The sequence below is a fragment of the Trichomycterus rosablanca genome, chromosome 14 (genome assembly GCF_030014385.1).
Source record: "Trichomycterus rosablanca isolate fTriRos1 chromosome 14, fTriRos1.hap1, whole genome shotgun sequence".
NCBI classification, from domain to species: Eukaryota; Metazoa; Chordata; class Actinopteri; order Siluriformes; family Trichomycteridae; genus Trichomycterus; species Trichomycterus rosablanca.
In genome coordinates, this window is record NC_086001.1 from 31,060,631 (window position 1) to 31,082,243 (window position 21,613).

The following is a 21,613-nucleotide window of genomic DNA, read 5'->3' on the forward strand; positions in this document are numbered from 1 at the left end:
GATGAAACCAAAATCGAACTTTTTGGCCACAACGCAAAACGTTATGTTTGGCATAAAAGCAACACAGCTCATCACCCTGAACACACCATCCCCACTGTCAAACATGGTGGTGGCAGCATCATGGTTTGGGCCTGCTTTTCTTCAGCAGGGACAGGGAAGATGGTTAAAATTGATGGGAAGATGGATGGAGCCAAATACAGGACCATTCTGGAAGAAAACCTGTTGCAGTCTGCAAAAGACCTGAGACTGGGACGGTGATTTATCTTCCAACAAGACAATGATCCAAAACATAAAGCAAAATCTACAATGGAATGGTTCACAAATAAACTTATCCAGGTGTTAAAATGGCCAAGTCAAAGTCCAGACCTGAATCCCATCGAGAATCTGTGGAAAAAGCTGAAAACTGCTGTTCACAAACGCTCTCCATCCAACCTCACTGAGCTCGAACTGTTTTGCAAGGAAGAATGGGCAAAAATTTCAGTATCTCGATGTGCAAAACTGATAGAGACATACCCCAAGCGACTTGCAGCTGTAATCGCAGCAAAAGGTGGCGCTACAAAGTATTAACGCAAGGGGGCTGAATAATATTGCACGCCCCACTTTTCAGTTTTTTATTTCTAAAAAAAGTTTTAAATATCCAATAAATTTCGTTCCACTTCACGATTGTGTCCCGCTTGTTGTTGATTCTTCACAAAAAAATTACATTTTCATATCTTTATGTTTAAAGCCTGAAATGTGGCAAAAGGTTGAAAAGTTCAAGGGGGCTGAATACTTTTGCAAGGCACTGTATATATATATATACACACACACACACATTTACATTACATTTTCAGCACTTAGCAGACTCCCCGGCAACCTTCAGATTACTAATCCAGTACCTTAACCACTAGGCTACCACTGCTCTCTCTCTCTCTCTCTCTCTCTCTCTCTCTCTCTCTCTCTCTCTCTCTCTCTCTCTCTCTCTCTCTCTCTCTCTCTCTCTCTCTCTCTCTCTCTCTCTCTCTCTCTCTCTCTCTCTCTCTCTCTCTCTCTCTCTCTCTCTCTCTCTCTCTCTCTCTCTCTCTCTCTCTCTCTATATATATATATATATATATATATATATATAATTTATTGGATATTGTGAGTATGTGACACTTACCTGCACATACTGGGCTTGGTTGTTCCTGAACGGTTTGCTGGTGAATGACTGGAGGTATTAAAACTGAAGTGACAGGCCTATTCATGTCTGGTGGAGTCACCTGTGGTGCCTCTGCAAAGTGAGGCCTGGCTCTTTTGGCAGGAGGTTTATAAGCTTTCTTTTCACCTTCACTTTCACTGTCAGATTCGAGAAATCTTCTATTTATCCTACAAATTAAGGTTTATTATTTATTAAGTACATATTTTCAGTATTCACGTATAATTGAACTTACATAGTAGACATACTACTACATACACATTGCTTGCAAAAACAAAATGTTATACAGTAACTCCAAATACAACCTGTACACTACAGCAATTACAGTTGTAATGGTTCTGTGGCGTTTGTGGGACTTACCACTCTTCCCTGACGTCACAGGCCTTACAGAGCAGTATTCACCCTCTTCGTAGGCTTTAACAGATTGGCTCTAGCTGCGGCTGATAACGGAGCCGTCTGTTACCTCGAACTGCGCCTGAGGCGATTTCGAGGCATTAAGCGCATGAAGTCATCTGCTTTCCCCCGCTGCAGCAGCGCGCTGGTTACGCGCCCGGCTCTCACCCGAGCGGCCGGGGTTCGCGCCCAGCGTCTTTTAGTTTTCTTCTTTTCTTTTTGTTGCTGCCTGCATTCCCCAGCTAAAGTCCATCGGGGTTCCTTATGTTTGTTTTTTGAGTTCTGTCTTGTGTGTGATGTTCTGTGTTTTCTGTTAATAAATAAACTTTTATTTATTTAAACCTCCACGCTTGAGTCCTTTCTCTCCCACGTGACAGAAAGGTGCGAAGTTGGGAGACGTGGAAGGTTGGATGCGCCTTCATCCTGGGAGGTAGCTCCAACCTATATGTCACCGAACTTCGCACCTTTCTGTCACGTGGGAGAGAAAGGACTCAAGCGTGGAGGTTTAAATAAATAAAAGTTTATTTATTAACAGAAAACACAGAACATCACACACAAGACAGAACTCAAAAAACAAACATAAGGAACCCCGATGGACTTTAGCTGGGGAATGCAGGCAGCAACAAAAAGAAAAGAAGAAAACTAAAAGACGCTGGGCGCGAACCCCGGCCGCTCGGGTGAGAGCCGGGCGCGTAACCAGCGCGCTGCTGCAGCGGGGGAAAGCAGATGACTTCATGCGCTTAATGCCTCGAAATCGCCTCAGGCGCAGTTCGAGGTAACAGACGGCTCCGTTATCAGCCGCAGCTAGAGCCAATCTGTTAAAGCCTACGAAGAGGGTGAATACTGCTCTGTAAGGCCTGTGACGTCAGGGAAGAGTGGTAAGTCCCACAAACGCCACAGAACCATTACAGTACCCCCTCCTTAAAGGGACCTCTCCTGAGGTCCCTAGCCAGCGGTCCAGTTCCCCCAGGTTGCTACTGGCAACCGGGGGATTCCCCCAGGTTGCTATAAGCAACCAGGGAGTGCCCCCCCAAAAAAATTATTGGGAGAGAATGGGGGTCCTCCACTGAGTCCAGAAATGGTCGCACCTTTCGTCTTGTTTGCTCCTTTTGTTTTGGGCACTGCGGTGTCCTTGGGGACTGCTGACGGCTCCCCCACGCTTCTTTTGTAGTTTTAGAGGTACCCCCGGTGGCATTAGGCCATCAGGGTGTGTAGACTGCAAGGTTGAGGTAATTAGCTTTTCTTTTACCTTCTTAGAAGTAGCGTGGTGCGATGTCGTGCAGTCCTCGTACTGTTTTTATTTTGCCCGTTAGCATTTAGCATTAGCGGGTGAAGCCAGCCCCGTGACACGGCGCTGGTCCTCTCCCCGCTAATGTCTACCTAGCTATTCTAGTTGTGGTATTCGGCAACCGGTGGGTGGCGACTCGGTAGAACACTCGGTTGATCTGCCAGCACCCCCGGTTCGAATCCGCACTAGGAGCTTTACTCAGTTTGCATAACAGAGTGGCTCTAGCTGCGGCTGATGACGGAGCCCTCTGTTTCCCCCGAACTTCGCCAGTGGCGATTTCGGGGTTTTCGGTAGCTTAAAAATAATTATTCTGGGATTCAGCAACCGCTGGGTGGCGACACCGCTAAGTGCGCGGCTGTCCTGCCAGCATTCCCGGTTCGAATCCGCACCCTTTTGTGTGCTTTAACAGATTGGCTCTAGCTGCGGCTGATGAAGGAGCCGTCTGTTACCCCGAACTGCGCCTGAGGCGATTTCGGGGCTTTGTAGCAAAACATTTAGTCTGGGATTCTGCAACCGCTGGGTGGCGACACCGCCAAGCGCGTGGCCGTACTGCCAGCTCACCCGGTTCGAATCTGCACCCTCTTCGTAGGCTTTAACAGATTGGCTCTAGCTGCGGCTGATAACGGAGCCGTCTGTTACCTCGAACTGCGCCTGAGGCGATTTCGAGGCATTAAGCGCATGAAGTCATCTGCTTTCCCCCGCTGCAGCAGCGCGCTGGTTACGCGCCCGGCTCTCACCCGAGCGGCCGGGGTTCGCGCCCAGCGTCTTTTAGTTTTCTTCTTTTCTTTTTGTTGCTGCCTGCATTCCCCAGCTAAAGTCCATCGGGGTTCCTTATGTTTGTTTTTTGAGTTCTGTCTTGTGTGTGATGTTCTGTGTTTTCTGTTAATAAATAAACTTTTATTTATTTAAACCTCCACGCTTGAGTCCTTTCTCTCCCACGTGACAACAGTGTGGCCATTGAACCATATATCTTGTAATGCATTTTTATATGTGCCCCTGAAACATTAATCATTATAAGAGTACCTTCTGATTCTTTTTTTTACAGCAGGTACATTATCTTCTTCTGCTGTCTGTAGATCTGACACAATTTCTGCTCTTGGCAGCTTGCTTCTAGCAGCTTGGAAAGACTCTAATAAAATAGAAAAATATATGTAAATTATGTGGACAAAGATTCACTATACATATATATATATATATATATATATATATATACAGTGTATCACAAAAGTGAGTACACCCCTCACATTTCTGCAGATATTTAAGTATATCTTTTCATGGGACAACACTGACAAAATGACACTTTGACACAATGAAAAGTAGTCTGTGTGCAGCTTATATAACAGTGTAAATTTATTCTTCCCTCAAAATAACTCAATATACAGCCATTAATGTCTAAACCACCGGCAACAAAAGTGAGTACACCCCTAAGAGACTACACCCCTAAATGTCCAAATTGAACACTGCTTGTCATTTTCCCTCCAAAATGTCATGTGATTTGTAAGTGTTACTAGGTCTCAGGTGTGCATAGGGAGCAGGTGTGTTCAATTTAGTAGTGAGAGCTTCACACTCTCTCATACTGGTCACTGAAAGTTCCAACATGGCAAAGAACTCTCTGAGGATCTTAAAAGACGAATTGTTGCGCTACATGAAGATGGCCAAGGCTACAAGAAGATTGCCAACACCCTGAAACTGAGCTGCAGCACAGTGGCCAAGATCATCCAGCGTTTTAAAAGAGCAGGGTCCACTCAGAACAGACCTCGCGTTGGTCGTCCAAAGAAGCTGAGTGCACGTGCTCAGCGTCACATCCAACTGCTGTCTTTGAAAGATAGGCGCAGGAGTGCTGTCAGCATTGCTGCAGAGATTGAAAAGGTGGGGGGTCAGCCTGTCAGTGCTCAGACCATACGCCGCACACTACATCAAATTGGTCTGCATGGCTGTCACCCCAGAAGGAAGCCTCTTCTGAAGTCTCTACACAAGAAAGCCCGCAAACAGTTTGCTGAAGACATGTCAACAAAGGACATGGATTACTGGAACCATGTCCTATGGTCTGATGAGACCAAGATTAATTTGTTTGGTTCAGATGGTCTCAAGCATGTGTGGCGGCAATCAGGTGAGGAGTACAAAGATAAGTGTGTCATGCCTACAGTCAAGCATGGTGGTGGGAATGCCATGGTCTGGGGCTGCATGAGTGCAGCAGGTGTTGGGGAGTTACATTTCATTGAGGGACACATGAACTCCAATATGTACTGTGAAATACTGAAGCAGAGCATGATCCCCTCCCTCTGGAAACTGCGTCGCAGGGCAGTGTTCCAGCATGATAATGACCCCAAACACACCTCTAAGACGACCACTGCTTTATTGAAGAGGCTGAGGGTAAAGGTGATGGACTGGCCAAGCATGTCTCCAGACCTAAACCCAATAGAACATCTTTGGGGCATCCTCAAGCGGAAGGTGGAGGAGTGCAAAGTCTCGAATATCCGCCAGCTCCGTGATGTCGTCATGGAGGAGTGGAAAAGCATTCCAGTGGCAACCTGTGAAGCTCTGGTAAACTCCATGCCCAGGAGAGTTAAGGCAGTTCTGGGAAATAATGGTGGCCACACAAAATATTGACACTTCAGGAACTTTCACTAAGGGGTGTACTCACTTTTGTTGCCAGTGGTTTAGACATTATGGCTGTATATTGAGTTATTTTGAGGGAAGAATAAATTTACACTGTTATATAAGCTGCACACAGACTACTTTTCATTGTGTCAAAGTGTCATTTTGTCAGTGTTGTCCCATAAAGATATACTTAAATATCTGCAGAAATGTGAGGGGTGTACTCACTTTTGTGATACACTGTATATACTTTTTTTGTAAATATTTTTAAATCCAGATATATAGCATATATGTCACAACAATGATTTCATAACTAGTGATTATTTAGTTGTAGAAATGGGGTCAGAACTGGTTATATGTAATGTATTATGTATAATGTATACAGTAGCAAATTATTAAATGTGTTGGAACAGACCTTTAGAAACAAAAAAAAATACACTTTTAAACCAAGCAGGTTTTGTCTAAAGAACAGAGAATCCATTTAGGGACTTGAGTTAAAGTAAAGGACAAAGTGCTGTAAAGAATTTTATATATCTTTTAAAGCCTCTGTGACACATACGGTAGCACAGGGAATTATGGGTTAATATAACAATGTCAAGCTGCCATTACTGGTCATGACTAGGGCTTTAGGTCGGACAGTCCGGTTTTTCAGCTACCAGTCTTCCGCCCACGCAACGCTAGGACGGACACTTATTAATCCTCCTTTTGGAGTGAACTGGTTACATTTTTGATCAAAATGATCTGTCATTGGCTACATGTCAAAACAAATGCTTTGTATTACATTGGTTTAACAGCCTCATTTGACTGCGTATAGTGCTACCTATCGTGGCTCACCCACCACTGGCCAATCGCAGAAGGTCCGCCCTCTAAATGCTAGTCTGTGATTGGGTGGTTGAATTTCGCCCGCCCGCTCTGTTCTGCATACACCTCTACTTGGGTCAATTAGTAAACTTTTGGAGGCAGCGAGGAACAGACTTAAATATCAAAAGTAGACACAACATATGGTGAGTAAGACAGTAATTTGTTTGTTGTTATCTTGCTTAAATTGGTCAAAAACTGTGTTATTTGGGTTTGGGGGTGTATTGTCTTCCTTTTTGTTTACGTAGTGTTACACTATGCTGTTCATAGTCACATGTACATTTTGTGACACACCTCAAATTTTCAGCGGCAGGCTGAGAAGGGTCCACCACCCAAATATTACACAGTCAAGAGAGGCTCTGTGGTCAGAAACCGACCAAAATTAAACTGGTACTAAATGAGTATTTATAAAATGAAATATTAACTTGTTGGCCTATTACACTCACTTACCACTTGTATATAGAACACGGACAGCAAATGCATCCCAGTCTACAGTTGGTACTTCTTTGGAAATTACAGCTGCCCTCATTCTTCCCCTATTTTTAAATTTTGGCCATCTGCATATATCATTATTTACCCAGTTGTCTGGTACAACCTCTACTTCCTTTGTTGTATTAAATTCAACAATGTGATACATATCTGTATAACAGACAGGAAAACAGCATAAAATATGAATTTAATAGATACATATTATTATATTTTTACACAATAGATATATTCCAGCATTGAGCATGTACACAAAAATATTTATATCATATGCAATAAACATTAACAAAATCATTAACAATAAACAATCAGCAGTAATGGCAATATAAATGTATTTACATATTTATGAGAACTACAACAAAGATTTATACATTCTATTATTTACCTGTACTAGTTCACAAAGTAGCATATGAAAAGTGAGTAGTGAATATTTAAGTTGTGGACCTTAACAAGTGATTCTGTATAATTCAAGTATGCATTTATTTAATGGATGTTTAAAAAAAAAGTTTAGGTGTTTGATGCTGTACAATTTGTATTCAAACATTCTAGGTAACATGAAGCAAAGGAATTGCTACATATTTTTGATGAAGAGGAAGAAGTACATATTTCTGTAAGCTGTCACTGACAACGGAATATTTGAGTTCAGGAACCAAACAAGAGACTGTATAGATTCCAACATCACTAGATTTCATTGGATAATGAAAAAAAGGTTCTCTGCACATGAAATTTTGATAAACAAGAAAAGTGGTTCCCTCACTGACAACAATATTTAAAACTAATGAAATGTCACCATTAATTCTCACACAGTTGTCCGGTGCTACACATCTGATGTATATCTTGTTTAGACATATTTGTTTGTACTGCTCGGTCACTGATGTAAGATCTGTTGGAACTGGACCATTTTGGTGTTTCTTTTTGCACATTCCAACATGAGTATCAACAGTGTCTTCAGTCAAATTACTGTCCATTTCAGACACCCGTCTTACAATCTGAGATACAGCATTTTTGGGATTTCTGATGAGTCTTTTTAGTTTACTCAAATAATTTTCAAAGGGAAATCCTGAAAAGATATCTAAATGGCCATGCACTTTCACATCATTGCTTAAGTGAACTAGACTGTGTACGTTGTATACTAACTTATCAGCCCCATAAAGCTCACTGAAATGTTCAACAAACAAATTCAATAAATTGTTAGCAAAATCAACCATTTGAACACTCAGTGTTGGACATGCTAAAATATGTACAGCCACAGAAAGCAACATAAAATTATTGTACATCTGAGGGTGTACACTGTCTTTGAGAACTACCGGCCCAGTGTATAAGAGGAACTGACGAAACTCAGTTGCCTTCCACCTGTATCTGTCTTCAAGTAATCTAGGTTTCCTAGCAAATTCTGTCGGAATGAAAGGTCCAAAACTGACAAGATGCTTAGAAATTTCAGTCACTGTCCTAGAAGACATTCTACAGTGTAGTGGTCCATTAGTCCATTGTTCTAATAAATTCCGTGTAACACCTAAGCAAACCAAATGCATGTAGTCATGGGGAAACTGAGATACCATTCCTACTAATTCTTGGAAAGGAGAAATGCTAAGATGATGATCTTGATCTGTCATTTCCCGGAAACTTTCATCTGTTCTCAAAGCTGCATGTTTTTGTGGGAAAGTCATTCTATGCTGAATATATACACCTGACTGGATACATTTATCACACCCAGAATAACCTGTGTGGGACTTAATACCCTTGACAAAGGCTCTTGCTGGTGCATCACAGATAACTGCACTCACTTTTAGGAACAATCGTTTCCCATTATGCATAAATCCTGATTGTAACTGTTTCAGCTCTGCAACAACCTCTCCCAAATAATCAGTTAAAGATGTTGGCTTTGAAACTCCACCATAAAGAGCTATTAGGAAAGGCTGTCTATGTAATTCATGCACTAGTCCTAAGACAGGCCAAAGCTGGTATTTAGAGCTTTTGAAAAGTGGCAGACCATCAATGTTTATTTGCATTTTAAAAATGTGGTTGTTCTTTACATGTGTCCCAAATCGCATTAGAAATGACATTAAGGTGGTCAGAAGCCCAAAGTAGTGATAGACCCCTCCTGCTTTCCTTTGAATCACATACTTTGTCTTTGTCCCAAGTAATGTCCTAGCGTCCTTTGGCAAGTAAGGATGGTGAATTCTAAGAATAGACAGGAGGGCAGAAAGGGCAACTAATGTTACACCAAATTGTACTGCCCATTTTGCCAAGGATGCAACTAGATCAAGCCTGTGGTCCTGTCCATCAAAGTCATCCTCACACTCACTAACTGAGTCTTCACTGAATTCATTATTTAGATCATCATGACCTGAGCCACTGTGAAGATTTTCACATTCATTGTTTGTGTCAGGGTCTACTGGCATAATTTCATTTATGTCAGTGTCAACATTGCTAGCTCTATCAATAGCTGTAAAAAGGGTCTCATCCTGCATTTGAGAAAATAATGTTTTTAAACGTTTTGCTACATGTTGACGGGATTTACGTCTCATATTTGAAGCTGAATTGTAATTTGTCATGTGAGGCTCCATGTTTGTGTCTCTCGCTGCAGCAATCAAAGACAATAGAGAAGTATTTGTACACCATCACCAGGATCTGAGAAAAGTCAATACACTTTGTTTCACATTTTATGTTTTACTCAACAATGTTCATGTTTGCACTGAAAGCTGTTATTCTAACGTACTAACAGGGAAAGGGGTGAGGAAGATATTGTAATGATGTTTGTAACTAATGAAATTAGTTATTAATGTGTTATTTAATGTATTTACATATCATAAAATATCTACTTTATACACTCATCAAAAGTCTTTGGACTTTTTTGTGTTATCCCTTACTGTTTCTGTTTTTTTTAAGAGGCACTGCATCTAGAGAGGGCTGAAGTGCTTGTTATGTTTTAAAATATGAAATGGTTTAAAAAAATAGTTGCACCAAGAAAGAATCAACCTACAGTAATGAAACTTGGTATGTAAGATTGACATGGTGAGGAGGACATAAGAATAATTCCAGTTTCACGCTCGGCCGTGCATGTGACGTCAAAAGGAGGAGCCTTATCGCTGTACCTGACTACGCAAGGCCATCTTGGTGCATGTGCTTATTTTTCCCTCCCGGCTCGTGCTGGTTGCATCTTTTGTAAGCAAAGTTAGTCTTGGTGAAGAGTTCAAAAGCAATTGAAAATGTGTGGAATGCTATTGGACATGCTATGAACACTCCACCCCTACCACATAATCTGCAGGAATTGCATGAAAATATTTGAGTTGCACACTATTTGGAACCTCTAAACTCCATGCCGAGACATTAAATATTTAAGCATTTGTTGTTCCTGGTGACCGTTATCTTCCTTCAGAATATTATTCAATCCTACACTTCCTCCTGGGTGCAACTATTTTTATGGTGATGGGTGTTATTTCTAAGTAGAAAACTTATTTTAGAAATAATAATGTATGTTTTTGTAAACATCTTACCAAGGTCAGTGTTGGTCAAATGACTCCGGAGTGCACAAAGAGTAACTGCAAAAATGTAAACACTTAATTAGTTCAATCACTCAGTCAAGGAAATCCATAAAGACGTGTAAATATAGGCTTTAGACATGATACTGTGCTTTGTCTTTGTAAACATGTTTTCTGGATTAATGTATGCCAGCCAATGACTGTAAAAAGTTTTTTGTAATATTGTCTACTGCCAAAAAGAGGGCGCTAAATCCAGCCTTTTAAATACATCACACCCCTTACTCAAAGGAGAAGGATCACCAGCTCCATACAGCTGTAGCTGTGACGTCTTCCCTTAACGCCGGCACAGGTAACTAATGTAATCGTTGTGAAATCGTGTGTTTGTAATTTAACTTAGCTATGTTGTTAGATGGTTTATATCGTATTCATAATAATAATGTTACCTTTAGATGTATGTTTTAAGTTATTTCTGATAGCCTTTTGCTAAGTATTGCTGGCTATACAGTTAGCTTAACGTACCTACCAAGTTAGCCTTTTTGGCTAACGTTAAAACATAACTATAATTAAATTGTTAATGATAAAAAACACAAAATAATTTGATTATATCTATTGTTCTGTTACTACAATATATCAGTATTATTAATATAATGTTTTCGTATGTTTTTTGTCCTAAAGAGCAGCTGTTAACGTTACCTTGAAATCTTCAGTGAATAACTGAAAAAGATAACGGTTTTTTATTTAAACTCTACTACATGCGCGAGGAGCTCCTCGCGCTTGCCTTCAGGTACCTTTTATATTGAAGAAGTGAAGTGATTCTGTCTGACACCACCATGTATTAACGTTAGAGAAAAAGTTAAAAATCACTTGCCAGTACGTACACCTGGTTCAAGTCAAACAAGCTTATCAATCGACTGTAAAATACTTTTACACATACATTAACAACTATTAAATTGTATTTAAAAATTGAGAATACTGACTTTTGTCTAATACAACCCCTGGCAAAAATTATGGAATCACCACTCTTGGAAGATATTCTGTCAATTGTTTAATTTTGTAGAAAAAAAAAAAATCACAGACATGCCACAAAACCATCATTTTTTAAAATGTCAACCTTCTGGCATTAAGAAACAATAAAAAAAAGAAACAAATATAATAGTTGTGGTCAGTCACAATTGCTTTTTTTAGATCAAGTAGAGGAAAAAAATATGGAATCACTCAAATCTGAGGAAAAAATTATGGAATCACTCTGTAATTTGCAGTTTAAAAACAAAACATCTGCAGCAGATTAGATTTGCTAATTATTCTTCAGTTTAAAAAGAGTGCTTACACCTCGGAGAGCTGTTGCACAAAGCAGATTGTCATGAATCATGGTTCCAACACAAGATATGTCAGTTGAAACAAATGAGAGGATTATAAAACTCCTTCAAGAAGATAAATCGTTGTGGAATGTCGCAAAAGATGTTGGTTGTTCCCAGTAAGCTGTGTTTAAAATCTGGACCAAGTACAAAAAAAATGGGAAGGTTGTAAAAGGGAAGCATACTGGTAGACCAAGTAAGACATCAAAGCATCAAGATAGAAAACTTAAAGCAATATGTCTTGAAAACAGAAAATGCACAACAAAACAAATGAGAAACAAGTGGCCGGAAAGTCAATGAGAGTCAATGTCTGTGACTGAACTGTAAGAAATCACCTAAAAGAAATGGGATTTACATACAGAAAAGCCAAACAAAAGCCATCATTAACACCTAAAAAGAAAAGAACAAGGTTAAAGTAGGCTAAAGAAAAGCAATCGTGGACTGTGGGTGACTGGATAAAAGTGATCTTCAGTGATGAATCGCGAATCTGCATTGGGCAAGGTGATGATGCTGGAACTTTTGTTTGGTGTCTGTCCAATGAAATTTATGAAGATAACTGCCTAAAGAAAACATGTTAATTTCCACAGTTGTTGGACGCTTTTCTTATTCCATCAGTTGAAAGGATGTTTGGTGATGATGACTTCATTTTTCAAGATGATAATGCATCTTGCCATAGGGCAAAGGACGTGAAAACTTTCCTTCAAGAAAACATATAATGTCAATGGCATGGCCTGCAAATAGTCCGGATCTCAATCCATTTGAAAATCTCTGGTGGAAATTGAAGAAAATGGTCAATGACAAGGTTCCAACCTGCAAAGCTGATCTGGCAACAGCAATAAGAGACAGTTGAAGGCAGATTGATGAAGAATACTGTTTGTCATTAGTTAACTCCATGCCTCAGAGAGTTTAAACCATTATAAAAGCCAGAGGTGGTGCAACAAAGTAATAATGGTGCAGTGTTTTCTAATGATTCCATAATTTTTTCCTCAGATTTGAGTGATTCCATATTTTTTTCCTCTACTTGATCTAAAAAAAAAGCAATTGTGACTGACCACAACTATTATATTTGTTTCTTTTTTTATTGTTTCTTAATGCCAGAGGGTTGACAGTTTGAGAAATGATAGTTTTGTGGCATGTCTGTGATTTTTTTTTTTTCTACAAAATTAAACAATTGAAAGAACATCTTCCAAGAGTGGTGATTCCATAATTTTTGCCAGGGGTTGTAGTTTACATGTTTATGTATTTTGTAATAGTGAATATGAATTTATTACAGTTCACATCTGCGCTGAGGTTGCATGGTCCAGGTTTTCAAGAATGAGTTCACTACGGATGAGCTGCGCACGTCTATAAAGAGGTTTTTTGGTGATTTTTTTTGTGGAACAGTTTAATTAAGCATCGATAAAATAAGAAAAAGCCAACTTTTAACTGAAGTAAATTTTTTCGGAGGTGTGAAAGGCCCTTATCATGAGAAATAAACAACATTTGAAGTGATGAAAAGTAACTTCAAAAATGCACACACAGCGAGTTGACATGATTAGTACATGACATGGCTTTTAATGCACTTAAAGGGTCAGGTATGTGGATGATCCATGAGTAAAGATTAAAAGCAGTGAATGAGTTCTATGTAAGTGTTAAGGAGGCTCTGGGACATCACCCGTTCCCAGCTGGGTTAAAACTGTTCCTTGGCGCTTGATGGAAAAAGCAGTGTGGTGGAACTTTTCCTGTCAGAAAGCAAACTCAGACAATTATTTTTCAATCACAAACATCAGTGATAAAGTTTTACAATAATCTCAGGGATAGTTTATATAATGCTCAAAACATGTTACTTTGGCTTGTTCTTTTACTGCGTCTGTGCAGATATCCACATCAAGGGGTCTTTTTCTTAGCATGTTGACCCTTCTCCACTTGCGGCGTAAACAGCAAACTGATTGGTTGTTTATGCTAAAGGGCGGACACATGTATACATGCACACAATTCTGAGCTACAGTTTGTAAACTATGTTGCTCGTTGCCATTCATACAATGTAATAAACATAATAAGTTGTATTTCACACTCACGTTTTTGTCAGTTTGTTACGATCCCACCTTGTATCTAGGGGTATGTGGGACCAATAACGTGGCAATTTGCTAACACCAAAAGTCAGAGAAAATAATAAGTTTTTTATTTACAAAAGAGCCATTAAAAACAGTCACAAATGCTCAAATTGTTGTTCTCTAGTACCAAACTGGACGGCACCAAATAAATCAACAGAACATAACACTGTTCTACTCTGAGTAACAAGACAGATAGCTACAAAATAAATGAAAGAAACAAACAAACCCTAAGCTTCCCTGTAGATGCAGGTAAAATACCCAAACTGAAGTATTTCCTAGCAGAAGAGATTAAAACAGCTACAACTAAAAACACAGTGTATGGGTTGACACCAATCCCCCCCCCCCCCCTCTCTCTCTCCATCTATCAGCCATCTTGATTTCCTGCTTTTAAATGGTTGCCTCCCCAATTACTCCAACCAGGACTCTCAGTGGGCAGCTAATTCCACCTGATTTGGCTGGGGTAAAGAAAAAAAAAAAACAGAACAGTTGTACATACAAACATATAGATGCATTTAAAATAACACTCAAGTTTGAAAATCAAAAACTGAACTGTTGGGCCTCTGAACAGTACTGATCATGTTCCTTTTGTAGTGTGTGTGCTTAGTTCTTAACCTGCTGTAATTTCAAGATCTGTGTCTTTTGCCTCAGATGTGACAAGTTGATTTGTGGTATTGTTTAACATTGCTTTTTTGTCTAATGTTTTATGTTTTGTTTTTTTTCAGTGAATTTTGAATTTTACATGGTGATCAGCTGCATCCTATTATCATCAGCTTTCCTGCTACTGCCATGGGGATTACTCTTAAAGTTTCAAACTAAGTATGATATAGTTGTGTTCATTGAACTAAGAGTTTATAGCAAACAATTATATTGTGCCCATATCAATATATAAATACATATGTGTACTTTGTAGCTGTACACTTTTAAAGATTATGGCTTACAAATGAAACTGTCCATCATTATCAATTACCAGATATTATTTTCCAACAAGAGAGCCACTGTTGGCTGAACCTTTTTTTTTTGATAGACTAGTATTCTGAACCTATATACCTATATAATATTCTCTCTCCTTCCACCATGTCAAAAACTGTATATAAACAGTAAATTCCGATGTCGACAGTGTGTATGTATGTAGTGTGTGTTGGGGCAACAAATATGTGAAAATGCCCAGCAGTGCGTCCTCAGAAGCAAGATAAGTAAGCATGTTAATTAAATTTAATTGAGTTGGGTTTATTTATTCATAATACATAAACAATTTTGTTTTTGCACACATTAAACTTATGGTGTCAAAATATATAATGCATGTCCTATAATAAAATAATTTATCCATATTTCTTAAATGTTTTGTGGTCTTTTGCATAGTTCAGCTTGCCAAAATGTGCACAACTGCTGTGTGTTTAATCATTTTATGTTTACATGGTTTTAATATGGATCATAAGAAAGGAACATGGATTGAAGGAAAAACTTCAAATTCATGAAAAAAGTTCTGGAAAAACTGAAACTCATAAAGTGCATGTAAAAGCTTTTTTAGTTTATCAAAACAAAAAAAAGCTATCAATGCCATTTTCATACCTCATTTCCTAAATGACTATGTGCATCGAATAGCCAAGACCAATGCAAGAGGTTCCCGTAAGCCATTTATTTATTAAAATTGTATTTAGTTATATAAACATATATGGTTTGTTAAGCACCTAGAAACTTTGTCAGTGTGAGCCATGATGATTGCAAAAGACAGCGAGTAAAAGGTTCTTTTACATTTATTCCAGTGTTAAAGGGAAGTTGCAAGCTTGCTAAATAACTTATTCTTCAATTTAAAAACAATCTCTGATCAGTGCATGGTGCTAAAACTTGGCAATAGCATCGCCTCAGTCAGCCGACAGTGCCGACATGCAGCCGTAATCGGGCCAGATGAGCAAGCCGAGGGCGACTGTGGCAAGGAAAAACTCCCTGAAAATTACAGGAAGAAACCTTGAGAGGAACCAGACTCAGCAGGGCCCATCCTTCTTGGGTGGCCTGGAGGATACTTTAAATAAATACACGATTTACACAAATCATACAAACACAGAATTAAATGATCTAAAAGTCATAACTGGTAATAAATAGATAAATAAACAATTAAATAATAATAGAGTTGTTATCCGCTCTAGTCTTCAATAAAGTCTGTAGTGATTTCTTGTCGTTGCAATTACTCCAAACCCGTCACATTTGACAGGAGCAGCAACGTTGTCCCGGCAGTCTCGACTTTAATCCTTAACCTCGGCGGGTAAACAGGTTTCCATCAGAATGCCCTCGGGGTAAAACAACAAAGAATGTAGTTAATAATGTACAATGCTAGTTGACAAACAGTTTTACAGAGAGTTTTAGACTCCGGCAGCCCTAATTATTACAGCATAACTAAAAGGGAGAGCGAGCAGGTAACAAGGTCATGAAGGCTTTCACAGGACATCAGCGCCCATCTCCCCACCGTCATCAAACCTGAGTGATCGGACAAGAGAGGCAGGACGACAGCAACCCAACATCCCTGATCACCACAAGTTTCTGTGACCAAGAACCCCCAAGCTCTGCTCCTTTGTCTATACTAATCAAAAGCCTGAGAAAATAAATATGTTTTCAGTCTAGACTTAAACATTGAGACTGTGTCCGAATCCCGAATAGAGGCAGGAAGATTATTCCAAAGTTGTGGAGCTTTGTAAGAAAACGCTCTTCCACCAGCCGTGATCTTTTTAATTCTAGGAACTATAAGTAACCCTGCATCTTGTGAACGAAGTGGACGTGCTGGGTTGTAGTAATTAATAAGCTCACTCAGATACTGTGGAGCCAGACCATGTAGCGCTTTATAAGTTAGTAAAAGTATTTTGTAATCAATGCGAAATTTAACTGGCAGCCAGTGTAGAGATGATAGAACAGGAGTAATATGGTCAAATTTTTTAGTTCTAGTTAGTACTCGAGCTGCTGCATTTTGAACTAACTGGAGTTTGTTTAAGGATCTACCAGAGCATCCAGTTAGAAGAGCATTACAATAATCTAACCGAGAGGTTATAAACGCATGGATCAGTTTTTCGGCGTCATTAACAGATAGTATATTTCTTATTTTAGAAATGTTACGCAAATGATAGAAAGCAACTCTAGTAATATTATTAACGTGTGTATCAAATGAGAGATCTGAATCTATTGTGACACCTAAGTTTTTTACATCTGGGCTGGGAGTAACAGAGAACGTGTTTAAGTTTAGCACCAGGTTAGACAACTTGTCTCTTGCAGCTTTAGAGCCAACAAGTAAAACCTCAGTTTTATCTGAATTAAGTAAAAGAAAATTACACGACATCCAGTTTTTTATGTCGTTTACACAATCTTCTATCTTACTGATTGTGTCAGTATCATTTGGTTTGGCTGATATATACAGCTGTGTGTCATCTGCATAGCAGTGAAATTTTATGCCATGTTTATGAATAATTTCACCTAGTGGAAGCATATAGAGTGTAAATAATAGGGGTCCCAGTACCGACCTCTGTGGAACACCACACTTTACTTTTGTAGTTTCCGAGCATTTATTATTTACATAAACGAATTGAGAGCGGTCAGTCAGATATGATTTAAACCAAGAGAGTGCGAGTCCTTTAACACCTACTGTATTTTCTAGCCTCTCCAGTAAAATGTTATGATCGACCGTATCAAACGCTGCGCTAAGATCTAATAGAACAAGAAAAGAGACACATCCATTATCAGAAGACATTAACAACTCGTTAACTACTCTAATTAATGCGGTTTCGGTACTATGGTTGGGTCTAAATCCTGATTGAAATTATTCATGAATACAATTTTCATTCAAATAAGAACATAGCTGTTTGGAAACGACTTTTTCTAATATCTTAGAGACAAAAGGAAGGTTTGAAATTGGCCTATAATTAGCTAGTACATGTGGATCAAGATTAGGTTTTTTAATCAGGGGTTTAACAACAGCACTTTTAAACAATTTAGGTACATATCCAAGGCTAAGGGATGCATTGATTAATGTAAGCAGGGGCTCTACAATAGCTGGGAGTAAATCTTTAAGTAGACGAGTTGGAACAGGATCGAGTTTACACGATGATGACTTCGATGATTTAATCAACACAGTTAGTTCATTTTGGGAGATTGGATTAAAGGAATTTAGTTGGATTAACTCGTTACTGTTATCATCACTGTTCTCACCAATGCTGCTCAGAGTGAGTCCATACTTAACATTGGCAGGTGACACACTCTGACTCTGAAGTCGTATTTTTTCTATCTTGTCATTAAAGAATTTTTAAAAATCATCGCTGGTACAGTCAGGCGGTATATTAGATTCAGTTTCATTGACGTTTTTAGTTAATTTGGACACTGTCTCAAAAAGGAATCTGGGATTGTTTTTATTTTTCTTTATTAGGGACGAATAATATAAAGATTTAGCTTTTATAAGTGCATGTTTATACTCAGTTAGAGCATCTTTCCAAGCAATCTTATACACTTCCAGTGTAGTGTGACGCCACTTGCGTTCTAATTTCCATGCTGCTTGTTTAAGTGCGCATGTGTGGTCATTGTACCAAGGAGCAAGTTTTTTCTCCCTAATCAGTTTAGTTTTAAGTGGGGCTACGTTATCTAAGGTTGCGCGCAATACAGTCTCTAGGTTTTGAGTTGCCTGATCTAGTTCTTTAGGTTCCGATGCTGATATATTTGGTAATTCTGGTAGGCAGTTTATGAACGCTGCTGCAGTTGCAGATGTAATAGTGCGCTTATATTTAAAACGATTTGGTTGCTGTACCTTATTGGACAGGGACACTTCATAAATTAGTAGAGAGTGATCAGAGATTAAGTCATTCTGTGGTACAATTTCCAGGTTGTCTATGTTTATACCATAAGTAAGTATTAAATCTAAGGTATGTTTACAGCGGTGAGTGGGTCCTGTTACATTTTGGGTGATGCCTAAAGATTCTAAAATAGAGTCAAACGCAGTTTTGAGTGGATTACACTTATCCTCATAATGGATATTAAAGTCACCAACAATTAAAGCTTTCTTAGTTGATAAAAGTAATTTAGAAAGAAAATCGGCAAATTCGTTAAGAAATTCTGAGTAAGGACCAGGAGGTCGATAAACAGTAACCAGCTTAAACATACTAGTTTTATCAGATGAACCTTTATTGGTTATGTCAGAGATAAGAACTTCAAACGAGTTTGTTATGGGAGTTGATTTTACAGTGAGACCTACAGTATGTCCTTGTCATAAATTGCGGCTATTCCTCCACCACGACCGCTAAGACGTGGCTTATGTTCATAACTGTAACCCGGAGGAGATGCTTCATTTAAACCTAGATACTCATCAGGTCTAGCCCAGGTCTCAGTTAAACAAAGTGCACTAAGACTATTATCTGTAATTATTTCATTTACAATTACTGTTTTGCATGCAAGTGACCTGATGTTTAGAAGTCCTAACTTTAGTTTAGCTTTACTATGGTTTTCATGATGCTCATTTAGATTAATTTTAATTAAGTTATTATGACATACTTTTTGATTTTGTTTTGGCTTACACCTGCCACGGTAAACAGACACAGTCTCAATGGTTTGTGACCTAAGGATTCCGGGTGACGTCCGATGGCGACTCGCAGACAGTCGGTTAGGCCTGTTAGTCTGCTGCCTGGTCTTGGCTCTGGATAGTCATTTAACACTATCTGCCGCTACACTAACGCGGTGGTAAAGCCTGTCACCTATGCTGCAAGAAATGCGAGCAGCACCCTCCCACGTGGGGTGGACACCATCCCGCTTCAAAAGACCAGGCCTTCCCTCAAAGGTGGACCAATTATCTACAAAATCAATGCAGTTTTCTGAGCACCATTTAGACATCCAGCGGTTCAGCGACAACAACCTGCTGTAGGTTTCGCCACTGGGTCGAATCGGTAAGGGGCCAGAGCACACTACTGCCTCAGACATCGACCTAGCTAGTGTACAGTATCTGTGTTAGTGTGTATGTAGTATAGGGTGTACAGTACCTGTGTGTTAGTGTGTGTGTAGTATAGCGTGTACAGTATCTGTGTGTTAGTGTGTGTGTAGTATAGGGTGTACAGTATCTGTGTGTTAGTGTGTGTGTGTGTGTGTGTGTAGTATAGCGTGTACAGTATCTGTATGTTAGTGTGTGTGTAGTATAGGGTGTACAGAATCTGTGTGTTAGTGTGTGTGTAGTATAGGGTGTACAGTATCTGTGTGTTAGTGTGTGTGTGTGTGTAGTATAGGGTGTACAGTATCTGTATGTTAGTGTGTGTGTAGTATAGGGTGTAGAGTATCTGTATGTTAGTGTCTGTGTGTAGTATAGGGTGTTCAGTATCTGTGTGTTAGTGTGTGTGTGTGTAGTATAGGGTGTACAGTACCTGTGTGTTAGTGTGTGTGTGTGTAGTATAGGGTGTACAGTATCTCAGACTCAGACTCAGCTTTATTGTCATTCAAAACCATGTACATGATTAGAACGAAATGCAGTTACTCAGGTCTCGGTGTGTGTAAACATAATAAAATATAAAATATAAATAGCAAGAGAAACTATGTTTAGTAAAAATAAAACTTAAGACTTAAAAACTAGAAGAAATAACTAAGATATGAATTTTAAATATTTGCGTGTGTTAGTGTGTGTGTAGTATAGGGTGTACAGTATCTGTGTGTTAGTGTGTGTGTGTGTGTGTGTAGTATTGGGTGTACAGTATCTGTGTGTTAGTGTGTGTGTGTGTGTGTGTAGTATTGGGTGTACAGTATCTGTGTGTTAGTGTGTTTGTAGTATAAGGTGTACAGTATCTGTGTGTTAGTGTGTGTGTAGTATAGGGTGTATAGTATCTGCGTGTTAGTGTGTGTGTAGTATAGGGTGTACAGTATCTGTGTGTTAGTGTGTGTGGTATAGGGTGTTCAGTATCTGTGTGTGAGTGTGTGTGTAGTATAGGGTGTACAGTATCTGTGTGTTAGTGTGTGTGTGTAGTATAGGGTATATAGTATCTGTGTGTTAGTGTGTGTGTAGTATAGGGTGTACAGTTTCTGTGTGTTAGTGTGTTTGTAGTATAGGGTGCACAGTATCTGGTTGTTAGTGTGTGTGTAGTATAGGGTGTATAGTATCTGTGTGTGAGTGTGTGTGTAGTATAGGGTGTACAGTATCTGTGTGTTAGTGTGTGTGTAGTATAGGGTGTACAGTATCTGTGTGTTAGTGTGTGTGTAGTATAGGGTGTATAGTATCTGTGTGTGAGTGTGTGTGTAGTATAGGGTGTACAGTATTTGTGTGTTAGTGTGTGTGTGTAGTATAGGGTGTATAGTATCTGTGTGTTAGTGTGTGTGTAGTATAGGTTGTACAGTATCTGTGTTAGTGTGTGTGTGTAGTATAGGGTGTACAGTTTCTGTGTGTTAGTGTGTGTGTAGTATAGGGTGTACAGTATCTGTGTGTTAGTGTGTGTGTGTGTGTAGTATAGGGTGTACAGTTTCTGTGTGTTAGTGTGTGTGTAGTATAGGGTGAACAGTATATCTGTGTTAGTGTGTGTGTGTGTGTAGTATAGGGTGTACAGTATCTGTGTGTTAGTGTGTGTGTAGTATAGGGTGTACAGTACCTGTGTGTTAGTGTGTGTGTGTGTAGTATAGGGTGTACAGTATCTGTGTGTTAGTGTGTGTGTGTAGTATAGGGTGTATAGTATCTGTGTGTTAGTGTGTGTGTAGTATAGGTTGTACAGTATCTGTGTGTTAGTGTGTGTGTGTGTGTGTAGTATAGGGTGTATAGTATATGTGTGTTAGTGTGTGTGTAGTATAGGGTGTACAGTATCTGTGTGTTAGTGTGTGTGTGTAGTATAGGGTGTATAGTATCTGTGTGTTAGTATCTGTGTGTTAGTGTGTGTGTGTGTGTAGTATAGGTTGTA

At 39.3% G+C, this 21,613-nt stretch overlaps 2 protein-coding genes across 2 annotated transcripts in view; one reads left to right on the plus strand and one right to left on the minus strand.

Moving 5' to 3' along the window:
• The window catches only part of LOC134326291 (zinc finger protein 420-like), a gene marked incomplete at its 3' end in the record, with an annotated part of 192,081 nt that overhangs the window by 141,152 nt on the left and 29,316 nt on the right, over positions 1–21,613 (plus strand). The window lies entirely within an intron of this gene.
• LOC134327050 (zinc finger protein 658-like) overlaps positions 1–21,613 on the minus strand; it is a 52,706-nt gene that overhangs the window by 25,176 nt on the left and 5,917 nt on the right. The window contains exon 3 of the mRNA XM_063009125.1: positions 3,773–3,787. Within this exon, the coding sequence (XP_062865195.1) occupies positions 3,773–3,787 (15 nt within the window). The remainder of the gene's footprint in view (positions 1–3,772; positions 3,788–21,613) is intronic.